Below are 12,289 nucleotides of genomic sequence, written 5' to 3'. Positions count from 1 at the left end.
ATAGTGATGGGTGGATATCGACTGTAACAAAGACAGCGAGTACAAACCGAGTCCACAGTGCAGTCTGTCCCAGACAGGTCCAAGTGGACCAGGCAGTTAGGCTGGGCCAGGAAGAGGTACAGGTTCTGCATGGGAAGAAGGAGAGAGACTTTAAGATAGTGTTAATATTTCTGAGTTAAGGATGTACACAAGTAAACATCTGCACAGTCAAGGGCAGTGGTCATTGGATTAATTGATACACTCTCACATGGGAATTAGTTAACATCATTAGAACCCAGTCAATGTAGGATTTTTAAGACCAAGACCAATGCTGATGTTTAGTGATTTAAGTCTGATATTCTGATATCCTTTTCTTTTTAGATTTTCATTTATCAACTGTTATAAATGCCAGTACAAACAGCTGCTGATATATTGATAAATCAGTCCTGTTCTGAACAGTATCCTGCATTTTGACACCGATCTCTCATCCCAATCGATCGCGGCAGATAGCCGACCCTCCCTGAGCCTGGCTCTGTCTGAGGTTTCTTCCTGTTAAAAGGGAGTTTTTCCTTTCCGCTGTCGCCAAAGTGCTTGCCTCATAGGGGGATATACGATTGTTGTTTTTTTCTCTGTATGTATTATTGTAGGAGCTACCTTACAATATAAAGCGCCTTGTGATTTGGCACTGTATAAATAAAGCTGAATTGAACTGATTGGATATAGAGAAAATGACTGATTTTCACTAGATCACAATGTCAAAATTAATCAGTAAAGTGATCTAAACTTGAGTATAAACCTATATTACATATTATATTATAGACATAAAATGTCTTAATTATATATAAGCATGTTTCACTTGTTTATGTGTATTAGTATAAATACTACTATTAATATTTGTAAAATCTGAGATTTGCATCTGCAATACCTGGAAAAACCCTCTAAGCAACTCAGCTAAACTGTGACCTAAACACACAAGTCAGGGTATGGATTTAAAAAAAGAAAAGACTGACTAAGCAGCTAAGGCAACAACGAAGGAGTGCTGAGCTTCAGAGGCTCAGCCTGAAAGCCTGAAGAGATTGTGGAGGCAGTAGCAACTTGCTAGGCGCTTCATCTTCCACAGTTTTATGGGGAAGCGCAGGCATCTCAGCTACAGTTTGCCAGGAGGCACATGGGAGACTCTGAAGTAGGCTGGAAGAAGCCCCTGTGGTCTGATAAGAGACCATAAGGCCTTCAGAATCTGCAGCTGGGCTGAAAAATGTTTTTTCACTGCGCAAACTGACTGAACCTGGTCAACTCCGTCAAAGAAAGTCAGAATCAATATTTATGTACACATGTTTTTTTCTTTTACATTTCCATCCTAAGGTGGCATAACAGCAGCACTAAAAAAATGATGATTTTCCAGTTTATCAGAATTAAGATATTGTAAACAGTGTAAGTAACAGAGGCCTGAGAATTTTCCATGCAATGATACATTGACTCTTTCCTGATGGGCAAGTGTAAAAAATCTTTATTATAATATTACAAGATTCCTCCCCCCCCCCTCCTCCACTCAAGATTTATTACAGTAAGCGTGCATTAATATATTTGAATGGGAACACACAATGCAACAATTTTTGTGCCTTACTGTAGCGTCCTCTCCAGATAAGACCCCAGGGTTTTTGCTAAGGTCCAGATGCAGCAGAGAATTGGAATAGTCGTCAGCTGAGCACAGTGCCTGGGACAATGAAACCACACCTGGGGGGGGGGGGGGGGGGGGGGGGTGTTGATAAAGGATTAAAAGAGAAGGGATACAGTAGTTTAATTTAATCACTTATAATCTTTTTTTTTTCAGGGGGCCAATTTAATGCTCTGGACATGACATATCATCAACTGAGGAATAAAAAAGCTGAAGAGGTGAAGAAAAACAAAACAATCTGTGGCAAAAAAATAAAAACTAATTGAGCAGAGACTTGTCAGTGCATGGCAGGCTTGTACAAAAAGAGCTTTCAGAGGAAGCCAGCCACCTTTTACCCACTATCCCAGTTTCCAAGTGCGCCCTGAAAGCCAAACAAAAGTATGTATAAATCAGATCACTACACAATTACAGCCACAGGCCTGATGGAAGCCCTCATTAAAATCCTCATTCTGCAGCACACAGCACCCCATGTCAGGTTACAGCTTAAATACAGACACAGCAACAGCACTGGTGAAACATCTATGAGAGCCAAACAAATGCAAAGCCTACAACTACCATTTCTCTGTGCTGTATTGAATCTAAAATATATCACTGATAACAACCAACAGGAAGTGTTTTTAGCACTAGAGAGGAGGGTGGAACAAGACAGCCATTGCATGTGCCTATCTGAAGCTGGCAAGGCAGTAAGCTGTTCATCCCTAATTTGTAGCGATTAGGAGGGAAATGAGGGGAAGAGGGGGCAGAGTGTCTAATCCACCCCACACTCTGCCTCAATCCATCTATCAGCTGCTTGATTCTGCTGCAAGCACAGACTTTTAGAGGCCAACTAGTCTGTGTGACATTGTCAAGTGTCTATAGAAGTAATGGTGTGAGAGTTCCTGGGATGCATCAGCTTATTTGCATGTCTGATTAACATCTGAGAGGTGACGTAAGCATGTGTTTATAGCATAAGTGTGCATACGGGCTTTGCTTGGCATAGGTGTTTTAGAGACAGAAGGAAGGAGGGGGAGCGAGAGAGATCTATAAATATTCAACAAAAAGTGCTCAGCCCCTGCAAAGTCAAACCCACCTACCAACACCCAACATTCAAGGTCAGCATGATCGTTTCATTCTCCCAAATCACTGTTTCAACCCAGTGGCTTTTAAAACGGCACCTAGTGTGGTCTTCCCATTCATAACATACAAAAGCAGTCAAGGTCACTGTCTGTAGCATGAAGTTTGCATTTAGCTATACCGTTAAATTAGGGATCTCCTTGCCTATTCTGCATTGAAAATGAGCAGAGCAGTAAATGCACAAGCAGAAGATTTGAGAGGGGGGAGAACTTGCAAGCTAAAGAACAGAAAATATATTTATATGAGTATACATGTATTGTCAAGCAAGTACAGTGACTACAATAAACATATTAATCATTTAGCACATTTAAAAATAAGACTTACAGGCAAAACCAAGATAACAAGTCTCATTAATCGATCTCAAATGACTGTTACATCCCAACTATGCTAGTTAGCTAGTTAGCTTTAGCCAGAGTTTGATTTCCTTGCTTTCCTGGCATTTCACTACTTGATAACAAATTGAATCTTGGATCAACAAGATAGATCTTTTTCATTGAAATGGGTCGGGTTAGTTTAATCCCTCAGGAAAGCTGTAGCTGTATCTCACCAGCTAGCTTTAACCCTGACGTCACATTAGCTTGTAAAGATTAGCCTGTTTGGCCATTAGCTTTTTTGTAGTACTTTTGGTTTTTATTAATTTAATTCATTTTTTAAAATTTTATTGTTGTTACAACATTGTGTGTTTTTCAAGTAGTATAATAATACTGCTCTCTGTAATGACAGAAACGCCCATTATATCAGCTAAATCAGATAATCATTACCCATAATGCCATTTAAGATCAGGAATTACTTGTAATTTGCAATAATCATCAAAGAATAAGCTAAAAGCATATGGAATTACATCTGTATTAACATTATCCTTTTGAATCTGCTTTAATACTGTTTAATATATTGTTTGGGATAAAAGCATTAAAACTGGGACACTCTGCTAATACACAGGATTTCATGGAGAATACTTTTTTTATATAAATAATCGACCACTTTCAGTTTTGACCTGATTATTATTTGTTGGATTGATTCACGTGGGACATTTACTGGTCTGCATTTCTGTTTGAGCAATTGTCCGTTCAAATGCAACTGCATTTAGAGCAGCAGGCCACCATTGTGAACCTGGCTTACAGCTAGCTTTTACAGACAATTTCCAAGCTGTCTTTGAGCAAGACACAGTGTTTTGTACTGCTTTGTGTAATGTAATATGAACTCACAATGATAAAAATCTGTGTTTGTCACACAGTCAGCCACTAGGGGCTGCTGTGTCTAATCGCTGCACACTTACCCTTTGAGGAAAGTGAAGTCTTGGAGAGGTTGAGGAGACGCAGGCCCTTGTTAAGGCGACACACCTGTTGAATAAGGTTGGAAACTCCTGGTAGGAGGAGGGGTGGGGGAAGACAGAGAGGAAAGTCAAGTCATCACTTAAACATAAGAGAACATATATTGATCTATCTACACCAAAGACATTAAATGAGCAGTTCAGTGACAAATCACAAAAATGCCAACAGACTTGCTCATTAACAGTGAATTATGAAATGGTTAAGCAACTTGTAGATACTATGTTGGGCTCTGGAAAATGGTGATGGAGAACTGATACATATTTTTTGCAGGTTAAATGAGAAAATACAAAGCAATTGATCTGAAATGTTAGCCTATATTAAATAACATTTTGGTCATTCCATGTCAGTTCACCAAATGTCTCACATGTGACCGGTTTAGATTGGATATGATAGTGGAGCAGTGAAGGGCTGCAAGTGGGATTCAAACTGGGCTGCTGCACACTGGCCATGTGGCATGTGATCACCTGCACACTGACCACCTGGAAAAAAATATTTCAATGAATGAAGGTAGGGGTGTTTTCACATATCTTTTAGTATAACTTGTTTAGAGGCCGTGTTAGAAGGAAATTACATAGAAAACTACTTGAGATGGGTTATTGTTATGGTAAATATCTGGTACTATGACTCTGTAACTATGGACTCTGAGAAGAATGAATCCTTGAAGTCACTCAAATATCTGAATGTCCAGTCTCTGACAGCAGATTTGCAGGCCTAAATCTACAATTTGCAAAATATGCATTATTTAATTTAGACCCTTTAACTTAAAACCAGCAAAATTGAGAAATATTACAAGTTATTAACAATGCTGGCTGCTTTAGATGAATATTAGTATTTCAAATATTCATATTGGGAAAATGAGAGAACACCATCACAAATTTTGGGTATATTAACAGGAAATTGCTCTTAAAATGAGAGAAAGAAAGGTACGTACCTGGAGATTAACACTAAAGTTGAGGTTTTTTTTTTTTTTGCATATTTAAGCTTCAAAATCGGCTAAACCATTCATCATCATATTTTCCATTTGCATGAGAAGATGTAAATAAAATATCAGTCGCATGTCTGCAAAACTCCTGCTTCTACTGCAAATCGCAAATGTTTCCAACAATGTTTGAACCCAGAGAAAGTGACACATCAAGATGGTCATGTGGACCGGGAACATTCTTACTCATTTCAGCACCACTGCATTCTGCTCAGGTCAGACTTTCAATAATGCTCACACAGTCCTATTTTACAAAAAGTACATCACATTGGTAAAGATTTCACTGTTGCTGGCATCGATTTCAAAAGGAGCACATTCTTCACATTCCTCTCCACAGTTTCAATCTCAGTGTTGGTATTTCATGCTTTCTTTGAATCATTTTTTCAGTAGGGGCATAAATCTTAAAAGGCTTGCTTACAGTACATCCCTGCATCTATATGCCCTCACAGAGCTTATATATAGTTTGGCCATGTAACATTAGACTCCCTTATGTATGTACTCTCCAAACCATGTCCTTGTAATTCTAAAAATAAATAATAAATAAAAACCCAACTGACATAATTTACAGCCTTAATTTTTAAACATATTGCAGTGACTAATCCACATGAGCACCTTGTACAAAAGAGTTTCAGCTCAGCAGTTTCATTAAATATACTGCAGCCATGGAGATAATATGAAAGGCTTTGCTTTTATTAAAAATGGAATTCATTGAAATGCCAAAAGTTGTCTCCTAGTTCGTGTCTCCCTCGCATCCTTTTTTTTTTTTTTGTTTATTTGTATTTAGAGTAGTTTTACTTTAGGCAACCGCACACACAGACTGAAGGTCATCCTTTGCTGTAAAGATGTGCATTATTGTGATAAGGTTGCAGTCATTTTACAGCTCCAATCACAATAAAGTAAGTATGTGGCCCGCCCCCCCGACACTTGTCACTTGTGAGGTGAGTAGAAGTGACAAGTGTCAGACGTGAGGACAGAAATGAGCTAATAAGTGGCGTTTGCATGCATATAAGGTCTGACTCTGCACACACACTTCAGGCTGCCTGAATTGTATGGTGTTATTTTTGTGCCACTATTCTGTGCGCACATAAAAAAAAATTGCAGGTGCAAGTGTTGCATTTTGAGGAGAAATTTATTTTGAGCAAAGAAAAGCCAAATTTCTTTGCTCAAATGAACAAAATTCATTGCTGCGTGCAAATGAATTTTGCGTTCAAAAAAATGTATTTCAGTGTTTGCTATTATCCACACACACACACACACACACACACACACACACACACACACACACAATAGCAGCCCCTCTCGCTCAGTTTTTGCACTTGCGCTCGCTCGCAATGTGTTGCTTGCGCTTTCAACATTTCTGCCCGTGCGCGCTCAACTCTTTCTGTACACCGTTATATTTGTGCCACAAAACCAGCCAATCACAGACTTGGATGCAAAAAAATCTGATTGGCTGTTTTGGTCTCCAATCAGCTCGAAATGACGAAATGCAATATCCCAGAATCCATTTCGTCCAAAACTCAAACGAGGCAGTGGCGGAGGAACACAGAGTGGCGGAGTTTAAAATATTACTCTTTCTGGGTCACAAAATAAACTTTTAAGATATTTTCATGTGAAAATGGTGCTGTGTAACCTTCAAATATCTGCTTGATTCATCAAGACATCACATATTTGCATAAGTGTTCTAACGTTTTCGGAGATGCCTGTTACCCACCAGCTGACCGCATTTGCCCGGTGGGCCGATGGTGATTTTTCCTTTTTATGTTTGTTTGTTTGTCTTTGTTTGTCTTTGTAACAGTATAAACAATGAAAGGTGGTGGATTAGCCAGTTGGTCATGATCAACTCTGGGCTGGACCAATTACAATACATCCGTATTGAGGGGAAAAGGAATCCCGGACTTCAGGTACAATGAAAAAGACACAAGCTGCCCCTTCTTCTCTCAACCTCTCCCCTCCCTCTCCTGTTGCTACTTCAATCATGAAACTGATCAATGATCAGCTGATCGTCTCTCTTGTTTGTTTATCGCCCACTTTGCGCCAGAAAGAGGAAATCAGCAGGTGTCGCGCTAAACAACAGCAGCACGTTCAAGCTTGATAAGCTGTTGTTAGAATTTATTGGCTGGTCTCCAAGACCAAAACAGCCAATCAGATTTTTTTTGCATCCAAGTCTGTGATTGGATGGTTTTGTGGCACAAATATAACGGTGTACAGAAAGAGTTGAGCGCGCACGGGCAGAAATGTTGAGAGCGCGAGCAACACAATGCGAGCGAGCGCAAGTGCAAAAACTGAGCGAGAGGGGCTGCTATTGTGTGTGTGTGTGTGGATAATAGCAAACACTGAAATAAATTTTTTGCACGCAGCAATAAATTTTGTTCACTCAAATTTGGCTTTTTTTTGCTCAAAATAAATTTCTCCTCAAAATGCAACACTTGCACCTGCAATTTTTTTATGTGCGCTCAGAATAGTGGCACCAAAATAACGCCATAGAATTGTGCGTGTTTATTTTTCACTTGCAGAGACAGATCACAAAGTGGCAAAGTGTGTGTGTCTGTGTGTGTGTGTGTGTGTGTGCAGAAAGGTCTAAGAGGTTCGGATTGTGTGGTGAGCGGTGAGACCAGAAAAATAAAGGATTTCTCCACAGTGAAAGACCAATCAAAACCTACAGCTTGAAATATATGAAAGAAAAAAATGAGAAAAAACAGACATAAAAGAAAATAAAAGGTTCTGTGAGGACAGGGATTGATTCTGAATTCTTTGAAAGCAAACAAAAGCTGTGAAGTAATAACATGGGGCAGAAACCCCCCCCACCCCCCAAAAAACTATCAAAGTTGCCCTGAGAGAGACAGCGGGAGGAGGGAAGAAGAGTTCATAAGAGTCCAGGTTGGTACCTTGGTTGTCTAGTGTGTTATGAGCCAGGTTGAGAGAGTGAATCACAGAGGCTGGGTTCTCTGATAACGCAGATGCCATCTTCTGTGGAAAATCCCTGTGGACAACATTAAAAAGAAAAGTTTTATTTCTGCAAAATTGAAAATTCAATACCGATCTCAGATACTGACGAAACAAATCTCCTGTCTTACCTCAAAGCACTTTACAATAATTCCAGTGTTTTGCTTAAACGTACCAATTAATTGATAAAGGTACTTTAGATTTTTTTAAATTAAGCTAGCATTGCTTTTGCACATGCTTCAAAAAATGTAATGTAATTAAATCAGGTAAACTTTCTAATATTTCAAATTCATCGCATTTCAGGCCATTTTTGTTTTCATTTTGACAATTGGGTCTCATAGTTAATCAAATTCAGAAGTCCAGCATCTCAAATTATTAGAATATGTCATTTCAAGCTTAAATAAAAAATGGTTCAAAACATATAAACATGCATCTTTTGGTTTAGCTCAGCACACTTAGCTGCAATCATGGGGAAGACTGCTGACTTGATAGTTTTCCAGATCATCAACATCCTTCAGGAGAGTAGGCCATGAAAGCTCAATGCTGAAAAGGCTGTCTGTGTGCAGAGGTCTGTGTCGAACAGTATGCATGGAAAGTTGACTGGGAGGGAAAAGTGTGGCAGGAAAAAGTGCACAAACAGTCTTGAGAGAACTGTCAAGAAAAGGCGAGAACACAGGAGAGCCGTGCTGCAAGTGAACTGCGGCTGCTGTCAGAGCATCAAAAGTCACCGCCCACAGACGTCTTTAAGAAAGGAGCTACAAATCTGTCGTAGTCCTCATATCGTTTCACTCCTGAACCAGAGGCAATGTCAGAAGCATCTTACCTGGGATAAGGAGAAAAACTCGGCTCGTGCTCAGTGGTCCAAAGTCTTCTCTTCAGATGAAAAAAAGGTTTCATTTCTATTGAAAATTAATTTTCTAGAGTTTTGAGAAAGAGGAAGAGTGGAGAGCCACAAGTTTGTAAAGTCTGACAATATGGAGTGCCACGTCATCTGCTGGAGTTGCTGAAGATTGGTTCACTGGTCTACCAAAAGCCTTCAGGACACTTTATGCTTCCATCCAGCATCTCCATCAGCTTTATGGAGATGCTGATTTCCTTTTCCAGCAGGACTGGACCTGCCTGACCACAGTGCCATAACTACTACCAAATGATTTGCTGACTGTGATACTGCTGTGCTCGATTGGCCAGACAACCCTCCTGACCTAAATCCCACAGGGAATCTATTGGGGTATTATTAAGAAGAAGATGAGAAGCACCGGCTAGCAAAGCAAGCTGGTCTTCAATAACGCCTCAGCAGTGGCACAAGCTGATGGCCTCCATGTCGCACAGAACTGATACAGTAATTGCTGGTAAAAGAGCCCCAATCACACATCAAGCTGGACATTTCTATATTTAAATCATCTTTTATAACAAATATTGTTATAATATGTGATACTGGATTTCTGATTTTCATAAATATTGAGCTCAAAATTAAAACAAAAATGCTTGTACACTGAACAAAAATATAAACGCAACACTTTTGTTTTTGCTCCCATTCCCCATGGGATGGACGTAGAGACCTAAAATTCATTCCAGATACACAATATAACCATCCCTCCCAAACAGTGGTCACAAATCAGTCCAAATGTGTGGTAGTGGGCACATCTGCTATATTGAGATAATCCATCCCACCTCACAGGTGTGCCACATCAGGATGCTGATCTGACATCATGAGTAGTGCACAGGTGTACCTCAGACTGCCCACAACAAAAGGCCACCCTGGAATGTGCAGTTTTGTCTCACAGCAAAATGCCACAGATGCCACAAGCAATGAGGGAGCGTGCAATTGGCATGCTGACAGCAGGAATGTCAACCAGATCTGTCGCCCGTGCATTGAATGTTCATTTCTCAACCATAAGCCGTCTCCACAGGCGTTTCAGAGAATATGGCAGCACATCCAACCAGCCTCACAACCGCAGACCTCGTGTAACCACACCAGCCCAGGACCTCCACATCCAGCAGGTTCACCTCCAAGATCGTCTGAGACCAGCCACCCAGACAGCTGCTGGAACAATTGGTTTGCACAACCAAACAATTTCTGCACAAACTGTCAGAAACCGTCTCAGGGACGCTCAACTGCATGCCCGTCGTCCTCATCGGGGTCTTGACCTGACTCCAGCTCGTCGCCGTAACAGACTTGTGTGGGCAAATGCTCACATTCGATGGCGTCTGGCACGTTGGAGAGGTGTGCGCTTCACGGATGAATCATGGTTCACATTGTTCAGGGCAGATGGCAGCTGAGAATGTCCCAGTTCTTGCATGGCCAGCATACTCACCGGACATGTCACCCATTGAGCATGTTCGGGATGTGCTTGACCGGCGTATACGACAGCGTGTACCAGTTCCCACGAATATCCAACAACCTCGCACAGCCATTGAAGTGGAGTGGACCAACATTCCACAGGCCACAATTGACAATCTGATAGACTCCATGCGACGATGTGTTGCACTGCATGAGGCAAATGGTGGTCACACCAGATACTGACCGGTTCTGGGTCCCCAGACCCCCAATAGCGCAAAAAACTGCACATTCCAGGGTGGCCTTTTGTTGTGGGCAGTCTGAGGTACACCTGTGCACTACTCATGATGTCAGATCAGCATCCTGATGTGGCACACCTGTGAGGTGGGATGGATTATCTCAATATAGCAGATGTGCCCACTACCACACATTTGGACTGATTTGTGACCACTGTTTGGGAGGGATGGTTATATTGTGTATCTGGAATGAATTTTAGGTCTCTACGTCCATCCCATGGGGAATGGGAGCAAAAACAAAAGTGTTGCGTTTATATTTTTGTTCAGTGTAATAGTCAGTTTACATCTAAAGATTATGGAATTTATATAAGTTGATCTTTTAAAAAAACAGAAAATTTCAAGAAAATTTCAAGATTTTCTATTTTTGAGATGCACTAGTACAACTTATTCTGTCTTTTAGCCAATTGGTAGCTTATTCTCAGCTGACCAAGGCTAGTTTGAACAAAACTCTGATGAACAGATTACAGCCAAGCAAAGTTAGCTAGTAAACTTGCTCCATCTAACTTGTAAAGAGTCAAACATTTCCCTCTGGAGAGAAACAAGGACTGTAAATAATTGACTTACTTTTGTCTGTCGGCTACAAACACCACTCAGAATGAAAGCTAATGTTTATCAATGTCCACTGCTTCCCAACACTTCTGCACATATTGCTCATCCACAGAACAATATGTACACAATGGCAGAACAAATTAATTATACAGTAGCAGATTTATAAACCCCACAGGAACATCCTAATATATATATATATATATATATATATATATATATATATATATATATATATATATATATATATATATATATATATATATATATATACACACACATATTCATTAGTGGAAGTTTAACCACTTGGAACAAGATGTCTCCTACAGCCCTGAAAGCAAGGCAAGTTTCCAAGTTAGTTTGACTTCTGGAGTTTGACTGGGTCCCAAATTAGCTGTATTGTTATAAATCCCGCTCGCAGGTACATCTCTTAATTTCTGATTGTAGACACAACAATTTCACCAGAAGATTTACCAGTTACCAAAACATATATCTCACAGGTAGAGTTCCCAAAGATCTAAAAGGTAAAATAGACAAAAAACATTTACATTCAATGTTGTTCCCAAAGTTTTATTTGGGCAGAATTGCTATTTATTTCAAGGCAAATCTCCAAGCATTCATGTAGTCAGGATTACTCGATCTCCTTTAATGTTTGAAGTAAACAATCAAGTGAAAAGTGACATTTTATATTTGTGCCGGAAATCTGTGTTGAAATTCCACATCAGAAACTATATTTGTCAGTATAGGCGCCTTAAATCATATACTATTTGAGTATCTTAACATATTGTATTGTATTGAAGTCTATTATTCTCTTGTTGAAGGTAAGAGCTTTTGGCATAGTGCTTGTAGAGCACCTCCAACAAAAATGACCCTTTCTATTGGAAGTGATTTAACACAGGGGAAGTATAAAAACTCCATCAATATGCTGCAGTAAATCATCGTGCCCTCGGGCAGCCAATTCATCTCAATTAATACTAAATAAGAAAACTGCTCTGCTAAATGATACAAGCCATACATAGAAGGTGGAATGTCTTGCCAGATGAAGCCCAAAATTTCACATCTATTTCAATGGAGACACAATACACCTGCTACAAGCAGATAGGTGGGGAGGCTTTATTTGAGCTTTATTGGATGAAAGAGTGGAGGTTA

General features: G+C 40.0%; 1 protein-coding gene across 9 annotated transcripts in view; it reads right to left on the bottom strand.

The window, feature by feature from the left end:
- carmil3 (capping protein regulator and myosin 1 linker 3) overlaps positions 1-12,289 on the bottom strand; it is a 102,787-nt gene that overhangs the window by 52,425 nt on the left and 38,073 nt on the right. For all 9 annotated transcript variants that reach the window (XM_082514562.1, XM_082514568.1, XM_082514564.1 and 6 more), the window contains 4 exons: positions 7,963-8,057; positions 4,044-4,130; positions 1,604-1,713; positions 48-125 (listed from right to left, as the gene is read on the bottom strand). In XM_082514562.1, the coding sequence (XP_082370688.1) occupies positions 48-125; positions 1,604-1,713; positions 4,044-4,130; positions 7,963-8,057 (370 nt within the window). The remainder of the gene's footprint in view (positions 1-47; positions 126-1,603; positions 1,714-4,043; positions 4,131-7,962; positions 8,058-12,289) is intronic.

The sequence above is a fragment of the Aulonocara stuartgranti genome (genome assembly GCF_965226115.1).
Source record: "Aulonocara stuartgranti genome assembly, chromosome: 18".
Taxonomy (NCBI): Eukaryota; Metazoa; Chordata; class Actinopteri; order Cichliformes; family Cichlidae; genus Aulonocara; species Aulonocara stuartgranti.
Note: the sequence above shows the minus strand (reverse complement) of the source record. Positions and strands in the feature narration are given on the sequence as shown.